Below are 26176 nucleotides of genomic sequence, written 5' to 3' on the forward strand. Positions count from 1 at the left end.
CAGTGCATGAGTTTTGCTGTTATTTCTATGCATTATTTTATTGTACCAGTTTGCATCCGTGAAACATTTTCTCTGGTATTCTTCCCCAGCTGTTTTCAGAACAACGTAGAGATCCATGTGGCTCACATTCAGAGTGGCTTGAGTCAGATGGGCAATCTTCATGCCTTTGCTGCCAACAACACCAACAGAGTTTGAAGTTCATCACCCTTTCAGTGTTGTATAGTAAAAGTCTGAAAATCTGTTCACTGTATATAATGTCAAACTGGTATTTAAATGTTATGTCCACAGACCTCAACAGTGGAAGTACTATACCAATCTCATACACACCTCCAGCTTTCTCGATTTAAATGTTGTGATAATGCCTCCAGGCTATTTAAATGGCAGGTCCAACTCTGGATATTCAGTGTCTGTTTTCAAGAATGTTTGTATGATCTCCATTTGTTCTCATACACTTTATTGTACTCCCAGAAAATTATCTTCAGGTTACCAGATCTTGCATTAATAGGAACCCCCACCCCACCACACCACACTACAGATTTTACATTCGTATTTTAAACGTCATCTTCGGTCAAGTTTGCCTGCTAATATTGCCAGTTGCGCATTTTTTAAAGATTCTGTTCATTATATAAAACAACTGTTGGTATTCTAAAATTGATTTCACCTGAGCACAAGTTGTTTGTGATTCACACTTTAACTACACCACCTGTAAATGTAATGTGAAATGATACAGATGTTATATGTTCTGTGGGGCAACGTTTCTGTTTGCAAAGCAACAACTGGCTGATTTATTCCAGACAAAAACGATAAGTTCAGGAGAGATTCTCTTCACTTCTTTAAGAAGTGGCCCCTGTTCTGCATAAACTTGCTTGAGAATGGCCCTGTGCATTTGAGCGTTGCTGGTGGGGTTAAACAAACCTGTTGACATCTTTGTGCCAAACAGGACTTCAAGCAGCTTCTTTGTACTGTTCATTGTACAACATTTAATTTATGTCAGGTGTGTCAGAATACACACAATTGTTTAACCTTGTTCTGAAGAATTGCAGGATGTGTAAATGCTCAATGAAAATAAGGTTTTTAATATTTTACCTTGTTGCCATTATCTCTTAATGATGGAGGGATATATGCAGGATAATTTTTTCCAATAGAGAGGACATATTTTTTATAATTTACTATATTCCTGTTAGAGCAGGCATGGAAAGGCTCCCCATTTTAAACTTTTCCAGAAAGACTATTTGTAGTGTTTTTACATGATTCTAAAAATGTAAAGGCAGTCATCTTTGACAAGTGTGTAGGCTTTATTGTACATGCGGTTCAGGACACCTTGAGAATTTAGAGGTGACTTTTATACTTTTCTGTAAGTACATTGATACAATTTTTATCCTCAGTTTTTATATAAGGTTATCACTTTGCTATTTTTCTAAAGCAGAGTTCTCTTCATCTTGACGAGCACACCCATATGTTCAGTATATTTATGGGTGACTACCCTCCTTCCCTTGATTATGTAAATACCTAAAAAATGTAGGTAGGACCCCGTCCTCCTCCCCCAAACATATTTGCAGGTAACTTGCAGCTATTGTATATATTACATCACTGACAACTTCACATGAAAATTGAACAGGCCCAAAATGTAATGACTATTTATAACTTGAGTTCACTGGGTGGGTGTGTAAGCAGTTTGAGCATTCTAGCTAAGCTTGTGCATTTGTAAGTATTTTTTTCTTGCAGGTTATTTTAATTAAAATTTGTCTTTAAACAAAGGGTTTTGTTTGTACTCTGATCAACCAATGTCATTCTGCCAGGTCCTTGTCTGAATTTAACCTCTGTTCAAGACTTCGTAACAGTCGGGCCTTAAAGGTTTGTATCCCACAGGAACATTCCAAAGAATTTCAAAACTTGCATCCAAAATACAAACATCTTTATTCAACAAGATCATAATTAAGACTACTTTACAAGGTACTTTAGTTAAATACAATAAATAAATTGTCTACTGTTTCTTTTGGGTTTTTTTAAAAAGGGCGAGTGTAAGTTTTAGCTCAAATGTAAACTTGGAAAATATATAAACCGCCCAAAATGTGTATCATCACAACGTTACAAGAAATCGCTAAATCCTGAGATGACTCCATTTTCCCAGTCGGAATCCGAATCAGAAAATTTCTCTCTTGGTTCGGTGCCTCGGATTGGAGAGAAATGACCGAAACGCTCATGCTTGCTCTTTACTTGAATATGTTGAACGGGACATACTAACACTTGTTTGGGTGAGGATCTTCTGAAATTAGTCGGTGAAGGTATAGGAGGAATCACCACTTTCATCTCTGGTCCGATCGTTTTGTTTGGTGGGAAGTTGTCATATTCCACAAGAATGTGCTTCAGTGCTTTGCTGACGTTACTTTGGGAGAGTGACTTCGTAAAATCCCCCTCACTTTGGTAATGTCGAACTCTGCCGCTGCTGGGTCCTGTGATGTTCGTGTGATCGTCCAGGTGACGAATCTTTCCGTCATTGATTGCATCAAAAGTGCTGGGGACGGACGGATGTGCATAGTCCCCGTGTTTCTTGAGTGTTTTTGTTTTCCCGTGGATATCCTCCGTCGTGTTGTTAAGCTGTGATCTGTAGTCGTTTCCCAAGGCGAAGTTGGCCATTCTTTGTATTTCTATAGGCATTCGGTTCTGAAGCTGCGAGAACGGGGTGATTGGACTTGCAGTATGACTCGGTTTCATTGACGGAGGCCCAGACTGACGCCGGGATTTTGCCCGCCTGTTTTGGAACCAGACCTACGAAGAACAGAAAACGCGTGTTAAGTTGGGCGCGAGACATGGCCTAATATAACAATAAATAAAAAAATCGTGTCTTTATTATTATTTTACAAACATTAACCTCGCACTTTGATTGTACTTAACACACATTTCAATATCAATTATTTTTACTATGTAATCACAATACTGACATTTAGTATAGCTACAGTGGTTTACAAACTCGTTCCTGCCCCCCCGTGTAGGCTATTTAGCGTAAGACAAATAGGCTATTGCGAACAATTGCACAAAGAGATAAAAATTTATCAAATGTTCGAGTGAGGTTCATCAATAGGCTTCTAATTAGGTTGCTGAACACATCTGTTTAACTGCATGTATAATAGTTAACTTAAATCACTAATTTATTCGTAATGAAAAGTTGCACTGTTCAGAACATCGTGAGCTAACTTGTGTGTTCGGAACACAATGTTAGGCCATTGCATGTTAAAGTGCTTACCTGTATTCTAGATTCCGGGAGGCCAGTTAGCGCTTCCAGCTTTTCGCGTAGGTAAATGTCCGGATACATGGTATCAGAGTACACCTTTTCCAGGACCTCAATTTGCTGCTGGGTAAAGTTGGTCCTCTTTCTCCTATGAGTTAGCAGTGCCATGCTCGGACATGCCGAGTTCGCTGTGTTGTAGTAATTTGTCCCATTGGCCACGGCACTGAATTCTGAAAATGAACATTGACAAATCAGTAATTAGAGAACAATTCTAGCCGTAGCTAATCAAGTTGATTTGGCCTACTTTCAGGTAACTACAATATGAAAAACTTTTATTCTACCGCACAAAATATTATCCCAGAAGTACAATTAATGCTGTCGATACTACATGTTCGCTAACCTAGACCAGGCACTGAATGCAGGCACTAACCGGTTTGTTGCATGTTGCTCCGTCTGTCTGGATTCCCCTCCGAAAACATCTGGAACTGTATAGCCGAATTTCTAGCAGGCAGTTTCGCGTGAATAGCAGACATTTCCCCGTTTGTGGTTCTGTTTTCTGAGCTTCTTGGTTTTCGTGTGCCTTTTTATATCCTGCTTCGCTTCAGTGTGATCAAAGCAGACGGAGAAGTGTGAATGCTGGACGATTTCTTTAGACTGGCACCGAAATAACAGCTCTAAAACCTTCAGACGCCATTGTTCGGAGCCCATCTGTGGATGTTAGGTGTGAAGTTGAGGCCTCACCGTTGGCAGGCGTAGGCTTTGCTCTAATGGTCCTAATGGAAACGCTTGGCAAATACACATTGATAGAAAAACATTTTTCATCTTTGACAGCTTCCCCAGAAGACATCCTGGGGAGAGAGATCACAACGAACAAACCCCTGTTGCTAGTTTAGCCCTATTGAGGACATTTAGATATGTCTAATTAAGGGCTTCCATTTGTCGGGCTGCATTGTTTTCCAATGTAGTGACAGGGCAAGCATGAGTCCCAGATGATCCTCTGTAAAATGGCAAGATTTCCTTTCAGATTATGTTGTTAATATTTCACACATTTTAGACTGACTTCTGGACATCATTGGAATTTAGTCATTTTCACTTCACTAATAGTTCCATGTCTTATGGAGATCCCATGGGATAAATTAAATAGCTACTGCATTGTAGTGGGTGTTTTTCCATATAATGGAATGGAATAATGGTTGGCATTTATATAGCACCTTTATCCAAAGCGCCATATTGGGGTTCTCAGCCACAAGCTTGTCACTTCAGGAGATCTTGAAATGTGAAAAGTTTGGGAACCTCAGATGTACATCATGTGTTTTAAAAACAACTTTTGAACATTGAACAGGAGTATTCAAGCATCATACTCATCATACTTTTTACAAAATTATTTAATTTTGTGCTTTTGATGCAGGGTTTTTTCCAGGCACATCTTTCCCCTCCATGCTTCCAGCCACTGCCTCCTATGTTTCACATATTTTAGTTTAATAAAATATATTTGAGTCTGTGTATGCACTTTTTCTGCGCTTTGTGTTTTTACACAGTTGTAGCATCTTCTAATCTTCTTTTAAGATCTACATCTTTGTAATTCAAACAGCAGTGATTACACATTCCCCATTTATGCAAAATGAATCATACCAACAATAAAGACACCCCCAATACACAAACTCAGTTAAAAGCTCTTAGGCAGGAACATCCTGGTTGAATGACCACTCTCCACCCAAGTTAGGGAAGAGTGTGATGGTGAGGAGTTCATACAGACACATTTTAGGAGCGTCTGAAGTTCAGGAGTTTTGCATGAGTGTTTAAAAAAGTTAAATATTAATACATAAGTAAATAAATATATTTTGATGTGCGAATCTGTTGAGCAAAATATTTCCTTGAAATACTTTAGTTCTTCAGTTACTGGTAAGAATGCAAGTATTTCAAGACCATATTTGTCTAAGGTTGCTCAACAGATTCACTCAGCAACAAGGCTATGTAATAATTCCCATTACCTTTTTTTCTGGAGCAATTTGGCATGTTTAAGAGTATAATGGTGATTCACAATATGCATATTGAATTTCTCATATGTGCATGTGTTGAATCTAGCATACTCTACAGAGTTCACAAGGGCTGATCCGGTTGTTGTATTTTTCATTTTTGATATTGTGCACGTGTTGATATCTAAACTCTCCAGGCTAGTCATTTTACCAGCATAAAATTGCATTTGTCATTTGGAAATCGGTGTAGTAGAAACATACCAGCTCAATGACATCTAACATTGCCTTGTTGGCTTACAATAATTTCCATCTAAAATAATTTAATTAATTAGTAATACTCAAAGAGAGCCACGGTACAACTGTCTTTTCAAGGCAGATCTTGGTTGTGTTGATCTGGGGACAGGAAGCAGACCTATGAAGGTAATAGGTGATGGATTATCTACCAGGTGATTTCCCAGCCGAAATAGCCAGAGGGATGCTTGTCCCCACACGTATTGTCCCAGTCTTTACATCTTGGAGATATATTTGAAAAACCCCTCACTAGTGACTCAAATTATACATTGAAGCATTCATGTTTCATGCATCTTTTCATCAAGCCAATCTGTCCAAAGTCACTGACATGGCCATCATTGGCCAATATTAAGGGTAACTACCAATGCCTGAGTAGATTGTAACACAAGATGCTTAATGCTAATCACATTCAGTTACATGTGAATTAAATGACATACTACAGACAGTATCAATATTATAAAGCAGAAATGATTCAATAAAAGATACAATAATTAATATACAATTAACAAATGCTTATTAATAAAGGGCTACATTTGTAGTTGTAATGGTAAATTTGAGTTCCAATGCATGTGGCTTATCTGACTCGTATCCATTGTAAATTCTGACTACTTTTAGTAATTTGTAATGAGTTTATACTAAGTGGAAACTGATGTTACCATGTTCCACCAGTGCTATCTACAGTTTCAGAAGATTACATTAAATTATTAAATGTTGACACAGTTGTTGAATATTCAGTAGCTGACTTCAAACATTGCCTTGATTTTATCGTTTCATGTCCTTGATACTCAAAACGCTTCCTTGGAAAGGTTTTGCGTGTGTCTGGTCAAGAGTTTAACGTTGTTAATTCGATTAAAACAAGGACAGTGATTCACACACAGGCCCTGTGATGGGAATTTCTTTTGATCTACCCAGAACAACTACCACATGCCATGACCCATTAACACCGTGGCAGCCATTCTTTATAGGCAGTTCCTGTGTCAACTCTAAAATAACCACTGTAATGGAATGACAGACAGGAAAATGGGAGGCAGACCGCCACCTAAAAATATCACTATTTAATCTCGAGTAGAATTTTTTTATGAGTTTGTGACAGGCCAGCATCGTTTTTATATTTTGTTAGGCTACCCTGGCCTAAGAAACATTGTATCGCAAAGGTTGTTTTTTTCTGATTTCAGTGATTTTTCTTTATAAAGACATTGCATCCGATGAGCAACAAGTAATGTTCACAGTATGTATTCATAATAATGTTACAGCTCAGCACTGGAATGAAACTCGAGGATTAGTGTACTGGCCCATTTTAGCTAATTACATCGTAAATTGTCATTCTAGATTTCATACGTTGCCGTGTTATAAATGACAAATTTGGACATGGATGGGGAGCATGTCTGATTGCCAATAATAGGTAAACCTCTCACACACTTGCACATTTCTGAATCTCGTAGAAATCATACAATCCTCGTTCCCAAAGCCAAACCTATAACTTATTTAATATAGCTACTGTGCGGTATACTAGCTGTAATTCTGTCAAAGTGCCACGACCTGAACGATGGTTCCTCAACCCATGCCGTAGCAAAAACAAAAACGTGCGGATTATTACATTTATTTTCTTTGTAACATTTTCTTTTACAATGAATCTGTGTTCCGTTGCTTAGTTACACTTTTCTCTACGTCGTGACCTCATCACTCGTAATTCCCGGAAGTTCCGGAAAAAATTAAACGGAAGTAGGTACGTGGCCGCTTCAGCTGACATTCGGCATGATGGCGATGGAAATACAGAGCTCCGACGCCAACAGTGGCAGCTCAAGCCGACTTGAAGTGTCCATTGATGGACTGACCCTCAGCCCTGATCCCGAAGGCGACCAGGAGCATGTCGAAAGGACAGATTCTCAACAGCTGGAGCAGGAAAGCGAAGTTCAGAGTTCACCTGAGGGCAAAGATGTGGAGGAGGGCGAGACTGCCACAGCCATGGAAAGGAAATGGGGATTTTCTCTCGAGGAGCTGTATGGGCTGGCACTGAAATTCTTCAAAGGTATTGCTTGTTTATGCCCATTATTTGTAAATCAAGAGTATCTCGCTACGTAACCCGATTTAAGATCGCATTCCGCCTTGAGTAGCTAATGTTAGGTGGTTAGCTGGGAAAGCTAGCTATCAGGTAGCCAGCTTGCTGACCCGGATTCGTGTTGACCACGGCTCATTGTTTTGCCTGGGCACAGTATGGCAGACTGGCGACGCACGTAGCTAGCTATGTAGTTAACATATTTCTGTTAGCTACATATACATTTTTCAATGTATAGTTACGGCATTATATTAACACCAGCGTACCTGGCTACCGAGTTAGCTATGTAGTCAACGCCAGTTACTAAATTGATGGAAGACTAACATGTACTAAACGTTAGATTGCAAACAAACGATATGCCGCAAAGTTACCTCAGTAATGTGTTGGAATTATCATGTTTCATGTGCTTGCTTTGCATTATTTAATATTACACACTATGTCTATGTGCCTGTCATCTTGGATTGCTACTACTGTGAACCTGTGATTCGTCAAGAGGACTTGTGACTTGTCAAGAATACAACTATAATGGCCCTTATTATGGCTTAATAAGCTGTGGTTCCTTGTTTAAATATGCTCGAAAGCACACGCAGTCCAAGGTTGTTCATTGTGCTACTGGTCTAGCATGCACAGATTTGTAGTCGGCACAGACACCACTTGTACTATGCTGGACATAAATAGGTGTTTAACATTTCAGAAATTGCCAAGACTTGTAAAATCCACTAGTTTCTCGAATAAATACACAGCAACTATGCGCGTGTGATTTCATCGAACAACTCCCGTGTTGGAGTTCCTTGTTGGTTGATTACGAACTTGCTTCCCGCTGTCAGTATTGCTGCTCAGCTGTTCTCAGGCTTAAAACGCGAGGTTGCGTGCTGCAGAACAGGATTTGCTCCCGAATAATTTCAGGTTTTACCAGCAGCCTAGTGCTGAAAGTAGACTATATAATGAGTTCCTGAAATAAACTCAGCTTCCCGAAAATCACACAACATTCCCATTTGCTGTCGCAGGAGAAATTTAGGCGTGTTATACAACTGTTCATTTTCTCCTGTTAACACATCTCCGGAATTTATTGTGGCATGAAATTCGTTCATTTTTTTGTGTTGCTTACGTAGCAAGAGGGCGCCGTTAACCTATAAACACGCATGGTTCATTTTCAGTCCACAAATTCCCACTAGAGAGTGACCCAGGGGCGATTCTAGGATTTTATGTCAAGTGGGTCTGAACCATGAATTGTAATTACATGGACAAATTAAGATAGCTTTTCAATTTTTTACTTTTGTAATCCTTCAAAGGCCACTTCAATCATTTTGGACAAAATAGGGCCTTTTCTAAAATTGAAGCACTAGACTGCAGTCTATATAGTCTTACTTATCTTACTATTAGAGATCATGTATTTTCCACTGAATATTATGCAGTTGACTACCTGATGATCACCTGAGTCTTTCAGTGGCTCCTCCCCATCCTACTCTGATCTGTTCAATCTCAGCATTTCCTGTCTCCTGTTTGTTCTCCTTACTTATTTGTCTGGAAATTCACAAAACTTAGACATTGCCTTGTGTGACAAGCAGCTTCAGTCCTACTCTAGGGGACATTCTTGGGCACTAACTAGGGCTCCAGACAAACTCTTTCAAACTGGTGGCGCTGGTGCCACTAACCTTAGCAACCGGTGGTGCAATCAAAGAATTAGGTGCAACATTTTGGTTCCTCAGATGGCCAGCTCTGATACTTTGGCCTGGTTAAGCCAAATTGAACACATTCCTTCGCATCTTCACTTCAATTCTCAATTCTGATTTTTGTTTTAGTGGCACCATTTTCCCCATGGCCTTACACAATAGAAATGCATTTAATCTCAGAAAAGTCATCATCAGACGTGGATATTTACAATGAAATAAAAATGAAAAATGGTGCAATGGTGCAATGGTTTAATATTAAAGTGAATTGAGTGCAATATTGAATAAAGTGCAATAAAGGACATTCAAATAAAAGCATATTTCAAAATGCCCCACAAAACTTAGCATGTCAATATAATAAATGAGAGCTTTACTTGCTTGCAGAGAACAAATAACAGAAAACATAACTCAAATAACAGAAAACAAAAAATGTTTTAATCATAATTAAAATTGTATATAAAAAAAAAATACAATCAGACCTGCACAGTGCAAATAAGTTCCACACAGAGGCCCCCTTACACAAAAAAAAAATCCAGGACCAGGGATGAAAATGTAAAAATATAATTTTCTACAATCAAGTGATATGCAACACATTGTTCGGAGAATGAGTTGTGCAATTGCTCATAAGAAAATACACATTTTAAACTTCTGCGGGCAAGAACATTCTAGGTCCGATAGACCACGTTGTGCCTTCAGCCAAATAACTTGCAATGTTGCTATCGTACCCATTGGCAGTCTGGAGCCCTGCTAACGTTAACTGCCAACCAAATGTCTAATCAGTTTTTTTTATTACTGTCATTCAAAAAAATAAATATTAACTCTATTGTTAATTCCAAACAAAATGTATGAATGTGTCCCCTAGTTTACACAGAACTGATCCTGTTTGTACTAAAGCAGGTGTTGTCCTTTGGACTGGCTCACACATCATTCACAGGGCTATTACTGAATCAGACTATTTTAACTTTCATCAGAGTTTTCAGCCTGAAGGATTGTGAAGTACGATTGTAAATATTTATGTCTTTATCCTGGAAACTGAGCCATTGCGTTTATTCAGAAGACTGCACACTGCATTATTCCACAGTCATTACACAGGTGCTTAAGTGCTTTAACAGCAATGAAAGGGTTGTTATTGCCTGAGGCAGCATGTAAAAACAGACTCAGACTTGACTTTATTTGGAAAATGCTATTTTTCACATTTAACGATTGTGAAAAGAGTTTTGACTTTTAATTGCAGGCTATAAGGAAATGGAATGAGAATAGATCTGTCTGGAATGAAACTCTAGCCACAGCTAACCATATTGCAGCGGTGATAAGCCTCCAGTTTACAGAACGTAGTGAATCAGTGTCAGGAGGTGGTTGGGAACTCCTGGATTGAATAGGTTAGTTTTGGTTAGTGCATGTTGTTTTTCAGTATGGAGCAATTAAGGATATTTCCCGCTTCCTCTTGGTTGGCATCTGTCAGGCAAGATGGCTGTTTTCTGTATAACCTTTTGGAGTGCATGCAGTTTTGGCGCAGCAGTAACCTGACCATTGCCAATAGCAAACTGAAGAGAAAGTGATCTGAATGACCTTGAATAACCCATCAGTGAGTTGCTCAATTAGTATACTACCAGGGCTATTGACTTGAGAAAGGGTTATGAATGTGTTCTGGCTATGCTTCTAAGGGACAGTTTGGACATTGTGTGAATTTGGACAACAAAACTTTTTAAATATGAATAGGCGTCATTTACAAAATTGAAATGCTTACCGTCATGATTTGGAACATTCAAAAAATCAGCCGGGAAAATTACACAGAATGGATGCCAACTGAAAGATTCACAAAAAGTATTTGTGACCCAAATCATTTCCTGTTGTGTTTGGCCAACATATCCTTCCTCCATCAGAAGCTTCTTTGTGGAAAATCTAAGAAAAAGGAAATTTTTGTTCAACTTTACAGATTTCAAATTTCTGCAAGATTTCCTCTTTGGTCACTGTGGGGACTACTATGGAATATTGTAATTACGGCTTTAAAAGTAATTTCTGTCTGAACAGGTTCACTGGTCACTATTTTAAATACTGATGCTTAACTATTGTTTAAATTTGTGTAGCACCCACCAGGGTGATGCAATGGCAGCCATTTTGCACCAGAAACTCTTTGCAAAGAGTGCCATGCGACCTTTAATGACCACAGTGAGTCTGGTCCTTGGTTTAACGTCTCGTCATAAAGACAGTGTCTCCTACAGCACAGTGTCCCCATCCCTGCCTAAAATAGACCAGATTTATTGTGCCGCCACCACGACACGGTGGTATCATGTTAGTATATCATGCAAATATTGGACATTAACATGACCATGGGATTTTGGGTGCACAACCCTGTCTGTAACAAAGTTCTCAATAGCAGTAGATTGGGAACATTTCATGTCAGGCAGAAGCTATAAGGAAGAGGGATGAAAACATGAAGAATTATAATTTTAACCGATTTAAAGAAATGACACGTGATCAACCAGCATGCCTGGATGTAGCCTACACTGCTTTGACTACAGACTGCTGGACATCTGTGACCACAATGTTAGGCTATTATGTGACTTACAATGTTGACATTTAAATGAAACTTTTTTAAGATGGCCCAAAATAAAGTTTGAAAATGCAATTACATTTTTGTCAGTAGGCTACTCCAGTTTATTTTATAAGATGCGATCCCCAGTGGTTCTAAGCAGTACCGGTTACACGGTTAACCGTTTTCAAGATGGAATGGTAACCGTGTACAAAAACTGATGATTTGTCACCTCATGACTTTGAACAGGACTCAGATGGCTCCCAAATCTAGGATGAACTGAATGTGGAGCCCTGCATTGATAGAATGTTCCATCAAAATGTTTTCTAGTGATTAATAGACAAAGCTGGATTAAAGAGAAGACTATGTATCATTGGGAGCTTTGCTCCCTCTTGGGTCCATTCTGGCATGCAGTACCAGGCCTTAATGAGTGCACTAAAAATACTATGTAGTGGAAATATGTGTTTACACCCAGGGTGTGTGAAACGCCTTTGTGTGAGAGTGATTATCATTGGGCCATGTGCGAATGGATAGTGGACATAATGAAGTGAGCTAAAATAGAAGGAAGTGTAGTTAACCAGACCAATAATGTCAGCATTATTACACCTAGGCAAAATCTGCCACACCACCACAGTCCTTCCACTGAGTTAACGGACGTCAGCACTGTATAATGAAATGGCCGAAAGACGCCCTGCACTTGTGCCCGTCCCACCAGGTAATGCATTCCCCTCTGGACCCATAACATGTAAATACTGCTGCTGTGTGTTACACTCCACCATACTCCAAGGCAGCATCTTGGTGTATGCTGTGGCATCTTGTAGTAGATGAGCAATGTCCGCAGCATTGTCCTCAATAACTATAGTCTGCTCCTGTTGTTGCCAGGTTTTCTTGGTCAGCTGTGCCACTTTCTGAATCGCCTTGTTCTTCTCTCGCCTGCTCTGTGCTATGCGGGCATTGTCTAATACAGAGGGAATGGAAATGTGGTAGCCCTAGTTGGTGATGTCACTCACAGCCTCAAGAGAAATTGTTGTTGTACTTCAGATTCTGTGGTTTGTTATGCAAATGGTAAATTATGAAAAAGTTGGCTGCTCCATTACCAACAAAGAAAATATGCTTAGAATCATGTTTGTGTTATATTACTGGGAAGTTTAAAACTGCTTCCCACTCATCTTCAGTGTGATTCTGCGGCCCTGTCAAAAGACATCCTGCTGGAAGTCTCTGACAAGGTCATTTCCTGTTGTTATTTTACTCTTAACAATAGGTATAGATCTCCAACGGCCTGCCAGTGGTTTCCAACAACTGTCCATTCTAAAACGGAAAGAGCCACTCTAAACACTGGCTGTCCTGCCAATAAATGGGTTTCTGTTTTCTGAGTTATTCCATTCACTATCAGTAGTATTTGAAAACAGGCAGAACATGTTAATGTTAACTACAAAATGCAATAGAAGATATCTTTCATTTCACCAAATGGTTTCAGTTTGAAACGGATGACATACTGTCTTTGAAGGTCCCTGTATTTCGAACAGTTGTTTCGTTTTGGTGTTGTATTAAATTAGAATTCTATCCATATTGGATGTTTCCAAAGGTGACTCAATCGAACCACAGGTAATGGTGTTTTGTTTGCTGGTTTGCGCAAAGTTTTTGTTGACTTTGGGAAAGGCACGTACTTAATCTGTGTGGTCTTCCTCGTTTCTTTGATAAGGAGGAGCCAGAAAATGAAAAGGAGAAATAATATGACATTTTTCTTCCTTAGAAAAAGATGGAAAAGCGTTCCATCCAACCTATGAAGAGAAGCTCCGTCTGGTGGCGCTCCACAAGCAGGTCCTTCTGGGCCCCTACAACCCAGATGCCTCTCCGGAAGTGGGCTTCTTCGATGTACTGGGAAATGACAGGAGGTAATTGGCTGTGTGGTATCTGTCTTTCAACTTCAGCAAAACCTCACGACCCTGCTCTTCTGTATTTTGTAAGCAGTATCTGTGTATTTGATCTATGCATGAGTGCCGCCAAAGGACCATCCTCACTACCAAGGCACTTTATTTGTTTTCCCCTACAATTCAAGTACCTGTATATAAAACAATTAAAATGTAATGAACTGAAATTACAATATAGTACAGTACTCACCTGCGAGCCTGACCAGGAATAAGCGGTTAAGAAAATGGATGGATGGATGAACATTGTGATGACCTCTATCCTTTATCCTTCTATTTTATTATGATGGCAACTATGCATGACCATGCAGCATGAACTGCTGTGCTGCATGAATGAGATACAGTAGTAGAAAGCCTCTGAAGTCTTGCTGGCACTAAACTGCAGTATCATAGTGGCGGACGCAAGTGAGCGACCTGCTCCCGTAGACCCACTGGCATCTGAGCTAAAGAGGAGGAGGCACAAGCTCTTGACTGCCAGGTCCAGAGAGCTGTGGGTCAGATGTAGCTGTCCTAGCTAAGAGTTAGCCTCCAACATCACACGTATTGCAAGTGTCAAGGCTGCTTACAAATTGAAATCGAATCTACGATTTATGTTGGACTGTGGCACAGTTCGTTTGAGTTTGAGAATTGAGAGGTTTGAGCTCCGTTCTTGACTCTTCTTTTTTCAATGCTGAATTTAAGATTGAGAAGTAGCAACAGAGAGTCGGTAAGAGCAGTCTGCATTTTCAGTAGATCTGGGTTGTGTAATGAAAGTTTGAGAAAGTTACAGTATATAATGACTATTTTGCGATTTCTTTCCCTGCAAGATGAGCCTGCAGAAGCACAAACTATTTTTAATCCTCGGTTTGTTGTTGCTTTGAGATATTCTGTTTCATGCAGCAATTTGCTTCTCTCCACGTGTCGTACTGCTGATATGAGGAGGCATGCCTCTTTGAATGCAGCTGCATGCGAAGGATAGGAAATGGTTCTGAAAAATAAGATTAAGCATATGTTTTAAATAATCACGTCATTTACACATGCACAACCATTAAGGCATTGCTTCTCACAAATAATATTAACAACCTAAGAAGGGGAAATATCCCCTTTCTTTTTGATAATCTCAGAAACAAAAAAATATTTTCACACTTAAAATAATTTGGTTGTTTATTGGCCCCTGCTTTCAGTATTTTTGGACCTCACTGATTTCACCTGTCAGTTGGGATGTAAAGATGTGACATTTATTCTTCATGGCATTCGTAGCCATTTCTGGGATAATGTGACCCTAATGTCCAATATTGAATGTTTTACTGAGGGTAAGACATTCATTAGACATTACGCGTATAGTGAAAAACAGTTGCGGTTATGGTTGACATGAAAACCAGTATACACAGTGACAAATCCAGGACCAGGTTTGAAAACCCCATCTTTAGATTGTTCATGACTAATGCCTCATTTCTCTGTTTCTCTTGCTATAGGAGAGAATGGGCGTCCCTAGGCAACCTTGCTAAGGAAGAGGCCATGGTGGAGTTTGTGAAACTGCTTAACAAATGCTGTAATTTATTTGCACCTTACGTCACGTCACACAAAATTGAGAAGGACGAACAGGAGCGGAAAAGGTAAGGAAACCTTTCGAAGAGAACCATGGCTGAATCTCTCTCTTTCTCACTCTGTCTCCCTCATTTCTCATGCAGTGACAATTAGTAATATTGGGGATCGTATTTGTTGGACAATTCCATTATATAAATGGTGCATAAAAGCAGTGGCAGGACTCTGAAACTCCAATCTTGTGGGGCTGCAGCCAGTGACTGCTGGGTTTTCAATATGCATCAGCTCTTAAGTGCTTCATTTAACTCACTAAAAGGCAAAGACTTCTACACAACTTGTTTACAAGCCCTGAATTGGCTGCTGATTGAAAGAATCCACAAAAAAACACTGCCAGTCGGAGCTCCCTGGTGTGCTGGATACATGTGCAAACGTCTTCAGCACCCTTGATTTTTAAAAAAATAAATTTGTTCTATGATTTTTTTTTTTTTTTGTCAGTCAAAAAGAGCTCATTTGAGATTAAAGAATATTTTGCTTTTCATTAAATAAAGTAACATCAAAACAATTATCTGTAACATTTATTTAATTAAATTTCTTTATTAATGCTTGGCCTGAGACTTTGGCACAGTACTGCACATCGGTGGAAAAGAAGGTAAACGTGTCTGACTTTCTCCCAGGAGAGAGGAGGAAGAGCGGCAGCGCATGGAGGAAGAGGAGCGTGAGCGGCAGCGGCAGGAGGAAGAGCAGCGACGCAGGGAGGAAGAGGAGCGGCTGCAGAGGGAGGAGGAGGAGAGGCGGCAGGCGCAGGAGGAGAGGCTCCGTATGGAGCAGCAGAAGTACGTTAACACCTCAGCCAAATGTGCTCAACGGTTCAGTCCCTCCAACATGACGTTCAGACCCCTTCACTTTTTGCACTCTTTATTGTGTTGTAGATTTGATTTTGCAATGTATAAAATTGCCATTTTCCCCCATCAATCTCAAATTGTGGTGAGGTGCATCCTGTTTGTTTGAATTATGTACATTTTTGGAACACAGTTCTTATATTAAGTGATAAAAAAAAAAGGTAAAAGAAAAAAGTTAATGGTATTTTTGAATGAATGACTCAGGGGGTGTGGTTTTGACATCAGACGTCAGACTTTGGTCCAGTCAGCTCAATATAGTGAATGCAACAATTAGCTCATTCAGGCCTTTTGTGCTTTGCACCCAGATAACGAATCATTCATGGATGGAGTGAATGTGAAGTCGCTTTTTGATTTAACTTCATCGGCTCAATTCACCATTTGCTAGACTGTTCATGCAAAGAAAAATCAGCCGATCTGGAGAATAAAAGTGGACAACTCAAAAAAGTCTGCTAGTCTGACGGCAATGTCTTCTAACCGTGTTGAAGCTTGGATAAAAACTTGTTCAACACTGAAGGACGTTTTCATTGAGCTGCTATTTGAAAAGGAAAGAGAGACTTTTGAAGAGGTTCAGTGCAGCATCAAGACAGTTGCTACTATTCTGACATTTGCTACTAAGTGAGGTCGGAGTTGTTTTTATTTTTAATTAATGCTGGCCTGCCTGTTATCTCTTGAGTTGTTAGTTTAGCTAGCTAGCTAGCTGTATTACAAGGCTACTTTGTGTTCAGGTGGGACTGGTGCTGTCTGGGTGGTCTTATGGGGCACTCATGTGGATATGGTGATGAATTGTAATTGCTGCAAGATTCTTTAAAGCGCCTACCGTTTTTCCATTGTCATTATGGGTTATTGAGTATGCATTTAAAATGAAATCTACAACACCGTGTGCTAAAAGTGAAGGGGACTGAATACTTTCTAAAGCCACTTTATATAGCAGCCTATAGTGCATACCACGGCCTACTACTGGCTTTAATACTACCACATTCCATACAGACACAGCTATACAATGCAGTCTGTATATATTTGGACAGTCTGTACATTTTTTTAAATTTTGGCTCTGTAGTCCAGAACATTGGATTTGAAATGTGAAACCATGAATGTGAGGTTAAAGTGCAGACTGTCCCCTTTAATTTTAGGGCATTAATCTGGTGATGTGTGTAGGAATCGCATCTTTAAAAAAAAAAACATAGAGTTGTCAGCTGTATTCAACTGTCAGAATATATATGGACAGCAGTGTATGTGTACAGGAAGGGATGCTTCAAGTTTACTGAATATACCTGGGCTCTCACACAGTGTTTATTTGTTTTCCTGTGTCTGTGTCTGTGTCTGTGTGCGCATGTGTGTGTGTGTGCGTGCGTGCGTGTGTGCGTGCGTGCGTGCGTGCGTGCGTGCGTGCGTGTGTGTCTGCGTGCGTGCGTGCGTGCGTGTATGTGTATGTGTGTGTCTGTGTGTCTGTGTCTGTATGTGTGCGTGTGTCTGTGTCTATGTGTGCGTGTGCGCGTGTATGTGTGTGTGTGTGTGTGTGTGTGTCTGTCTGTCTGTCCTGCGCAGGCAGCAGATAATGGCGGCGCTGAACGCGCAGACGGCGGTGCAGTTCCAGCAGTACGCGGCACAGCAGTACCCAGAGAGCCCTGAGCAGCAGCAGGTGCTGATCCGCCAGCTGCAGGAGCAGCACTACCAGCAGTACATGCAGCAGCTCTACCAGGTGCAGCTGGCCCAGCAGCAGGTACGCCTCCCCCACCCCAGGGCCTTATGGGACCGTCCCAAGCCCAATATGCAGTGGCTCCATCCAAATCCAAAAAGGTTTTGGCTTTGGTTGAGAAAAATGAGGTAATTTAGTTGGGCTCAAAACAATAGTGTAGCCGTGTTTTTGATTGGTTGCAAAGATATAAGTTCTTGGGACTGAAAGGGTGAAGGAACTGCCTTGAAGTGGGCAGCACCTTAATGGTCTTATCACGCAGACATGATGTATGAAGGCCAAACATTTTGAATGAATCTAGGAAATGTTATTTGTAGTTGTATTCTGACTAATATACATGGGATATTGAATCCGGACTCAACCCGTATTTGACCCATTCACACCACACGATGGTCTCGGGAATGTCCCGGGTCCTTGTCATTCACTTTTAACTCGCAGGCTTTCTCAGGTCTGCGAGTTAACTACCATATAAGTCGCTGCTGAACAGGGCTCTCCCTTCTCCAAATCATTAAAAGTTGATGTTATGTTCCCGTGAATTGATCTGTAGGCTATATATTGTTTTGCAATATAAGTAAAAACATGAAATAATAAAAGCGAACGATCATGGACAGTTTTATTTATTGGAAATTCAACATGGAGGGCGGTGCACATAATCTGGTATATTTCTCTCAGGCAGTATTTAAATGATAGGATTTCTTTCCTTTAGGCTATGCGGTCACCTACTGTAAGCCTAATGCAAATAATTATGGTATTAAATCTTTGTGGCCAAGATGTGCAGAAGTTATGGGCAAGAGAGAAGAGTCTCTGTTGTCATCAAAGAGAAATGAAATTGACCTTGAGCTAATGCCTTGTCTAGTCGTTTCTTGTTTCATTTTACATAGCGAAATTGTGAAATACAGAAAGGGCGTTCCTTGCCTGAGTGGAACATTGATAACATCTCAACCAGAAAATAAGCGCCGACAGCCACACCACAGTGCAGTTCCTTTGAGGGAGCGGGACATAACCAGCGTTGCCAGATGAGAAATATTAAATTCTCGTAGGTGGTGTGTGTTAATTGCAGCTTTTAAAGAGTATCGCAGACAGTCAAGCAAAGATACTATGTAATATGCACTTGGCTAAATCTAGCATCTTTCTAATCATTCATTTTATGTATTGACAACAGACAGGCAACTTTCTCCAAGAACGAATATTAGCAGCACACTGATGGGAAAAAAATATATATATATTTTACACACCAATCAAAACTAAAAGCTGGCGAGTTGTTTAATGTGCGCAATAGAATGACATGACTGTTCAATATCAATATAGAACAGATGTATAGAGTCAACATGTTGACTCACCCTCTGCCTGTATTTTTAGTCCTTAAATTCGGGTTTCAGAATATACAGTTGACGGCCCAACACTAAAGTCAGTGTGTCTCCGCAGGCCGCTCTGCAGAGGCAGCAGGACGAAGCCGTGGTGTCTCTGTCATCGGCGGAAACAGCTGTAAGTGCAGTGCCCCCTGCTGAAGCGGATGTCCCGACGCTGAATGGTCAGCCAGACGAGCACTCTGAGAGCCCGGACCGGGAGCCGGAGGTGGAGCTAGGCGAGGAGCCCACAGAAAATGGACCAATAGGCATGTATCCCCCTCGCGGCTGGTCTTGGCAGGTGCATCGGTCTTTTGGGCCACTGAAATTAATTCCGTTTGCACTTGTGTGTGTTGTGTGTGTTGTGTTCAAACTGTAAAACCCTGTGCATCTCCTAACCTGGTTTTGGTTCCTTGATTTAGATCAAAGAGGAGCGACCCCGGTCTTCGAGGACCATGTTCCTGCAGGTACATATGGTTTAACAAGTGATCAAGAACCAGGTGACCTTTTGTTTTTTTAGATACGTTTGTTTTTCTCTAAATTAGTTTTGACAATCAGCGTGTTTTTCTGCTTCAGTATGAACTGTACTAACATGTCTGCATTTGTAACACTGTAGAGAGGCTTTGGCTGACTTTTGGCTGTGACCATAATTAAATTACAAAAACACTTGAAGGAAAATAGACACTCAGTGAGCACTTTATTATTTATTTTACTTATTGGACTTAACTTTTAGACTATAAGTCTTCTGCTGATGTAGCCTATCCACTTAGAGGTTGTGTGTTCAGAGATGCTCTTCTGCATACCACTGTTGGAATGTGTTGTTATTTGCATTACTGTAATGTTCTGGTCAATTTTAACCAGTCTGGCCATTCTCCTCAGACCTCTCTCATTGATAAGGCGTTTCTGCCTGCAGAACTGCTTCTCACTGGATGTTTATTAGTTTTTCATGCCATTCTCTGCAAACTCTAGAGACTGTTGTGCGTCAGAAATCCCAGCAGATCAGCATTTTCTGAGATACTCAAACCACCCTTTTGGGCACCAACTGTCATGCTATGGTTAATGAGAGAGGTCAGATGAGAAGGGCCAGGCTGATCGAAGCTGACAGTAATTCAAATAATTATGCATTTTAACAGTGCTATGCAGAAGAGGATCTCTGAACACTCAGCGTGTCAAACCCCATGGATAGACTACAGTAGCAGAAGACTTAAGTCTTATAAAAAAAATAATAAGTAATGCACACATTTATGAAAATAAAAAGGTATCAACACTAAAAACGCCAAATTCTACTGTAATCTGTGAGCCTTTTGCATAGAACAATAGAGTGCTGTAATATGAGGTTGCCCTCCTTCCTTAATGTGAAAATCATGGTCATCCAGCTGCTGAGTGGTGTGAGTTTTTGCTCCATAATAGCATAGCTAACGGTGGCTAACATGGCTAACTGAGTGCTTCTGCTTGATACGGCGTAATCAGGGGTGAGTTCCGCAGAGGCAGCGGTTTCTCAGTTTCAGAGCTCACCGTGTTACTTCAGAAACCTTTTCAGTCCCAAGAGTGCCAGGTGGTACTCTCGGCCTTTTCAACCAATCAAAGCTACATATACTATTGTTTTGAGCCCCTATTAAAACCCTACTAAATTCTCAACTTTCTCAATTTTCTAAACCAAAGCCAAAACCTCTTTGTTGGTAGAGCCACTTCATATTTGGCTTGGGACTGAAAGGGATAAAGGAATTAGGAAAAAAACGTACTGGCTTGGTGGGTTGTGAATCATGTGAACAGCTTTTGCTATGCTGTGAACAGTCACTTATCGATCATCTCATAATTCCTGTGAGTTCTGAACCACCAAAATCTATTGTGGAGCACTTTCATCACCGGGTATTGTACATGCATGGCACTGTCCAAAATCTCTGGAGCAACATCAACCTTCCCTCCTGTAATTTCACAGATCTAGCTTCTGATTGGCTAGTACCGCTTTCACAGTCATTAGAAATACGGTATGCGATAGGGGTGCGATACAGGCAAGACTGCAAAGTCGGGCATTGCTTTTTATATAATATCACATTCAAATTTCCTTTCCTTTGGTCTTGGCCTGCTTAAGATATGCCGCTTGTGTGAAGCCATGTGTTATGGCAGCAAGCACACCACCATCAAATCACCATTACTTCGTAGAATGTTGTGTTTTTGTTGCATGGCAACGTATGAACGTTTAATTGGCAAGCGGTGTTACACTCAGTGATTTTCAGTCTGAAAACAAAGCCAGGCTATATATGATGCATCACATGCGGTATTCTCAATGGAAGATGGGTGTGGGTGAGGTTTCTGCCACCTCTTTCAACTGTGAGCGGAAGGAAGGATTGATGTTACTGATCAGTGTGTGACTACCGTGTCCCTCCCCCTCATGCGTGTTCCTCCCGTGTCCCTCCCCAGACACTGTCCCGGTAATCGCAGCACCCTCCATGTGGACCCGGCCTCAAATAAAGGACTTCAAGGAGAAGATCCGGCAAGACGCGGACTCGGTGATCACGGTGGGCCGCGGGGAGGTGGTGACGGTGCGGGTCCCCACGCACGAGGAGGGCTCCTACCTCTTCTGGGAGTTCGCCACCGACCACTATGATGTGGGCTTCGGCGTTTACTTCGAGTGGACAAACTCTCCCAACACCGCCGTCAGCGTGCATGTCAGCGAATCCAGCGACGACGAAGAGGACGAGGAAGGTGGGCCTAATACGATGACATCTAACAAATCTTTGTTTAGAATTGTATTCATTGTCACCAGCTGAAGTGATGATGTCAATGGAATATTCATCCTCATCCTCTTGTTATTGTTTAAAAAGGCAGTTTGCCTGCAACTGAGAGCATGTTGATTCTAAATATATTCATGTCGTGTTCTATTTCAGGCTTTATAGCTCCAGGTGTGTAGGTAGAAAGTGCCACAAATACAAAAAATCTAGGTATAAATGAACTAATTCACCTTTAGTTTCCAATTAAATACTGAGTCACAGATGAGACTACATTTCCGGATCATAAACTTCTTGACTACAAGTGTGCAAAATCTGAGGATTTTACAGAACTGTATCTGGTATCTGGTACTCTTACTGTCTCCAAATCTAAAAATGGCTCAATTGTGCATTGTAAATCAACTGTTTTGACTCATGAAACTCACTTGGCAGCCCTGATCTAAAAGCATCAAACATTGAGGGAACAAATCCCTGTTTAAAACCCAAAATGTTCCAAACCGAAATGTATTCGTAAGTCAAAATGGAATACAGTGTCAAATGGAATATATAGATCTTATTTATTCTGAGATGTGCCCGTCTTCAATAGAACTAGCAACGGAAGCATTTTATAGTTTTGTATTGGTAAGTACACAAGATTGAGTTGTCATTACAGTGTAAGTCATCTGCCCTAAATAAATCCCATAATAGCATAAGTTGAACAGAATCGGTATTCTAAATAAGAGCCGTTGACTCATGCCCTTGGACAGCTGCAGGTTCTGCTGGTCTTCTTTGTTATTGAGGTAGTCAATTGGAGCATTTGATTACATAGTTGAATCACCTCAACGTGTTGAATGAATCCTGAACTACTTCAGGAACAGAGGCTGAGATCTTGAGTCTTCACCGCTGTGGAACCCTGAGAAAGTACATTCGGCTAATGAAAAGGCTCCTTTGGCTAATGAAAAGGCTCCTTCGGCTAATGAAACTGCTGTTGTGCTTCCAGGCGAGGTCCAGAGCGAGGAGGAAAAGGTCAAGAAGAGCACCAACAAGCCGCAGGTGGACGAGATTGTGCCGGTCTACCGGCGGGACTGCCATGAGGAGGTGTACGCTGGGAGCCACCAGTACCCCGGCAGAGGGGTCTACCTGCTCAAATTCGACAACTCCTACTCCCTCTGGAGATCGAAAGCCGTCTACTACAGGGTCTACTACACCAGATAAGCCAGGAGGAGGATGCCGGAGCGGGGTGGGGCAGGGAGAGGAGGGGCCGTGAGCCGGGGCCTCTCCCCGCCTTGGCACGGGAAGGGACGAGGCGTGGAGGACACAACAGCACGCCTCGCTCGAGAGGGTGTCTCTCGTTCAGCTTTCAAGGAGGGGATAATCGATTCTACGTTTCCATTCACCGTCTTTCTCTCTCTCTCTCTACTCTCTCGATAGCAGCCTGACGTTTTATGGGTCTCTTGTTCAGCGAAAACACTGCCTTACCTTCGTCCAAAAGGAGCGAGCATGACTCATAAACACCCCTGATACCATATTAGTTCTTTACTGCATGATTTTCATGAGTAGATGATCTGCGTTTTTCTGTGAACGGTCCGCAAATGGCTTTCGGCGGCGATCCATATTGTGTACTAGCGAAGTCGGCTGTGATGCATGATACTGAGTTTACCATGCTACTGAAGGAACAAGGAAGGAGTCCCGAATGATGAGGATGGATTCTATATCTTTTTTCTTTTCTTTTTTTCTTTTTTTTTCTGATTAGTGTGATTAATAAAGGATGTGTGGGATCGGGTTTGGAAATCTGAAGAATTATGAAGTAGTTTCACGTGTTCTCATTATGGTGAAATATCCTGGATTGGTAAACATTTTATGGTTTTATTCCAACTACATTACGGCCATTGAAGCAGGAGCTTGGTGGTGAAGCGGGTGCATGTTTGAAATGTGTGTGGAAATTTGGGTCATGATCTCAGGCTATGAACGTAATAGAAAAAGGGTGGGTTTTTGCGTTTTTGTCCTTTTCTTTTTTTAATGCATCTGATTTAAGAGTATGGTCCTCTTGACCTCCTGTTGTGGTCAGATGGTGAGAAACGCGGCCTTGATGAAAAACGAGACTGATTCTGCTGTTTAACCAGCAATACTGCAGAAGATTGTAGTCGTAACGTAACTCATAATGTGTGGTAAAAAGTAAAAAGCTCCTCCAAGTCTCCACTTGAGTAGCACAGCGCAGCACAAACAGCTCCAGAGAGGCAGGGCTCATCTGCTGTCACCCTGACGAGTCCTTACAGTGTGCTCTTGCTTTCTTGCCATTTAGTTTTCAGAAATGCGCTTTCTTGTTTGGTGCTTGTCTGATGTCTGTGTTCTGTTTGAGTGCTCGTTCAGTGAAGAAATAGACACTCGCGTCTGACAGGTGAAACAGAGGACCATGCCAGAGCTCTTGTTTGCTGTAACGTTCAGAGCAGTCATCCGCAGATTTTTGGTGCCATCCGGCCGGAATGGTTTGTACTGGAGCTTGCATCCAAGCCTCAGCCATACCCCCCCCCCCCCACTGAAGGTGTGATGTTGGCAGATATCGCTTTCCAGTTATGATGGTCTTCGTGCAACTGTTCAAATTGAAATAACAAAGCGTTTAAAAACCCTAAGAATCCTTTCTCATTTTCTTCTCACCGTAAGTATTGTAATTTTATGGCATAATTTATGCAAGGTAAGATCTGGTATTTGGGATGTCTGTCCCATAGAGTTGTGATGGAGTCAAGTTGGTGCGTAGGAACTCGACACTGGATTTGTACGTTGTCACCTTTTCAATTTGTGCCTGTCCAAAAAGCCAGGCTTGATCGAATACCCCTCTGTCAATCTCCATAATACCGCAATTATTGCATGGCATCTTTTACCTGGAATTCCTATGGAAACAGTGAGTATGCAAGTTGTGTTATAGGTTGGGTTACTTCAAATGGAGTGCTTTGGATATGAATGAAAGTGATGTGTGGGAGGAATGCAAGACTGGATACAGTACATCAGTTGAGCACATCCCAGGCCCCCTTGCCTCTGACCTAAGACCCAAAGTAAGAACTCCACTTTGCACCAAAAATTCTTCAAACGCACTGAATCTTATGCCTGGATTTCAGATTTCTGCTTTCTGTTGCTTCTGTGTTCCTTTGGCACATTAACATGACAAGATACCAGGCCTCATCATTAAAGGCTTTTTTCTTGGCTAAACATCCCATGAAGAAGAAAAAAAAAAAAGTTCAGTGGGGTTGGATTCCTTGCATTCTGCTGTTCGAATGTTCCCAGTGTCCTGTAGTGCACTTCGTTTTTGCACCCTGTGCCCTGATGGGAAAGCGCATCACTATTCAGGATGACTTGGTAGTATTGGTTTACCACAACATCACTTAAGGCTGAAACAGGTATTGTTTTTAAGGTCATAGACAAAAATGATTTCCTTCATCAAGCCAATTAGTTTTTTTTTTGTTTTTTTTTTTGTTTTTTTTCAGTCAACAAACCAGGAAGTAAAACTCTGTTTGTTTTTACTGTTTATTCCTGGTAGAATTTTTCATTAAGCCAATAAAATCCACATTCATGGAAGTAATCCATTTTTATTTCAGTGCATAATTTCAGCCATTAAAAAAAGTGGTTCTTTAAGAAAATGAAATCTTTTTGTCATGTTGTTTTTGCCATTACTTGTGTGAAAGCACACCTTTAACCTCGAAAGCTTTGTTGTAGACACATTTTCTTCTCATTCTTATTTGGTTGGTTTTTAAACTGGTCAGCTTTTCCCCCATCTGTTAGCACAAGCAATGGTGGTCTCATGCTTACCTCCAAATGTGACGGCAGAATTCGATTTTTTTTTTTTTTTTTGCACCCTCAACTGTGTGAACCGTTTTGGTTCTGACTTGTGATCGGCTGGTAAACTACAGCCAAAATAATTTAAGTTGAGCCTGGTTCATAATGCTTTATTTTCCTTTCATACTATGTTTGTACAGGTCCTTTCCTTGTTTGCTGTGAATTCAATGAAACACTTACAGTGAGGCAACATGGTTGGCTGTTTTGGCATTGACACTGTGACTCTTAAGTGTTTGCACTCTGTCCTCCATCTGAAGATCAGTCCTTGGGCGAATGTCATTATGTATTAGAAAATCTGTTCAGGAAAATGTGGGCCTACTAGAGGAAGATCCAATCCAAGTTTGAGAAATGCTACGATTTACAGAAAGAGCCTGCTCGTGTGTGGTTTAAAATGTATGCTAATGAGCCCATGGCAAATCGCTCCACTTGTCTCCTCAGTTAAAAGCATTTCTTGTAAAATGGTTCAGGGGATTAAATGAAAGGGCCAGTAAAGGC

The 26176-nt window shown here is 40.9% G+C and overlaps 3 protein-coding genes across 4 annotated transcripts in view; 2 read left to right on the forward strand and 1 right to left on the reverse strand.

Moving 5' to 3' along the window:
• lin9 (lin-9 DREAM MuvB core complex component) overlaps nt 1-1757 on the forward strand; it is a 30440-nt gene extending 28683 nt beyond the window's left edge. The window contains exon 15 of the mRNA XM_061242376.1: nt 90-1757. Coding sequence (XP_061098360.1) covers nt 90-195 — 106 coding nt within the window. The 3' untranslated portion in view covers nt 196-1757. The remainder of the gene's footprint in view (nt 1-89) is intronic.
• Nucleotides 1758-2038: 281 nt separating this feature from the next.
• On the reverse strand, nt 2039-3898 carry mixl1 (Mix paired-like homeobox). Its single transcript, XM_061244069.1, has 3 exons — nt 3660-3898; nt 3245-3459; nt 2039-2769 (listed from the first exon to the last, which is right to left on the reverse strand). The coding sequence occupies exons 1-3, from the start codon at nt 3760-3762 to the stop codon at nt 2089-2091; spliced, it is 999 nt and encodes a 332-aa protein (XP_061100053.1). The 5' UTR covers nt 3763-3898; the 3' UTR covers nt 2039-2088.
• A 3329-nt stretch (nt 3899-7227) lies between these two features.
• Nucleotides 7228-25490, forward strand: acbd3 (acyl-Coenzyme A binding domain containing 3). 2 transcript variants are annotated; one of them, XM_061243321.1, is made up of 9 exons: nt 7228-7525; nt 13509-13650; nt 15138-15278; nt 15882-16040; nt 17652-17826; nt 19225-19414; nt 19568-19645; nt 21567-21851; nt 22854-25490. In XM_061243321.1, exons 1-9 carry the CDS (start codon nt 7252-7254, stop codon nt 23066-23068), a joined length of 1659 nt encoding a protein of 552 aa, XP_061099305.1. In that variant the 5' UTR covers nt 7228-7251; the 3' UTR covers nt 23069-25490. The 2 variants fall into 2 exon arrangements, with proteins under 2 accessions (XP_061099305.1, XP_061099306.1); XM_061243322.1 differs by having other exon boundaries at nt 19568-19612.
• The last annotated feature ends 686 nt before the right edge of the window (nt 25491-26176 follow it).

This window comes from Conger conger, chromosome 5 (assembly GCF_963514075.1).
Source record: "Conger conger chromosome 5, fConCon1.1, whole genome shotgun sequence".
NCBI classification, from domain to species: domain Eukaryota; kingdom Metazoa; phylum Chordata; class Actinopteri; order Anguilliformes; family Congridae; genus Conger; species Conger conger.

Coding starts and splice junctions, on each gene's coding strand:
- mixl1 (XM_061244069.1), bottom strand. CDS start 3,762: ATGTCTGCTATTCACGCGAAACTGCCTGCTAGAAATTCGGCTATACAG. Junction 3,460..3,659: donor GAGCAACATGCAACAAACCG/GTTAGTGCCTGC, acceptor GTTCATTTTCAG/AATTCAGTGCCGTGGCCAAT. Junction 2,770..3,244: donor TCCCGGAATCTAGAATACAG/GTAAGCACTTTA, acceptor TGTTCTTCGTAG/GTCTGGTTCCAAAACAGGCG.
- acbd3 (XM_061243321.1), top strand. CDS start 7,252: ATGATGGCGATGGAAATACAGAGCTCCGACGCCAACAGTGGCAGCTCA. Junction 13,651..15,137: donor GTACTGGGAAATGACAGGAG/GTAATTGGCTGT, acceptor CTCTTGCTATAG/GAGAGAATGGGCGTCCCTAG. Junction 19,646..21,566: donor AACAAGTGATCAAGAACCAG/GTGACCTTTTGT, acceptor GTCCCTCCCCAG/ACACTGTCCCGGTAATCGCA.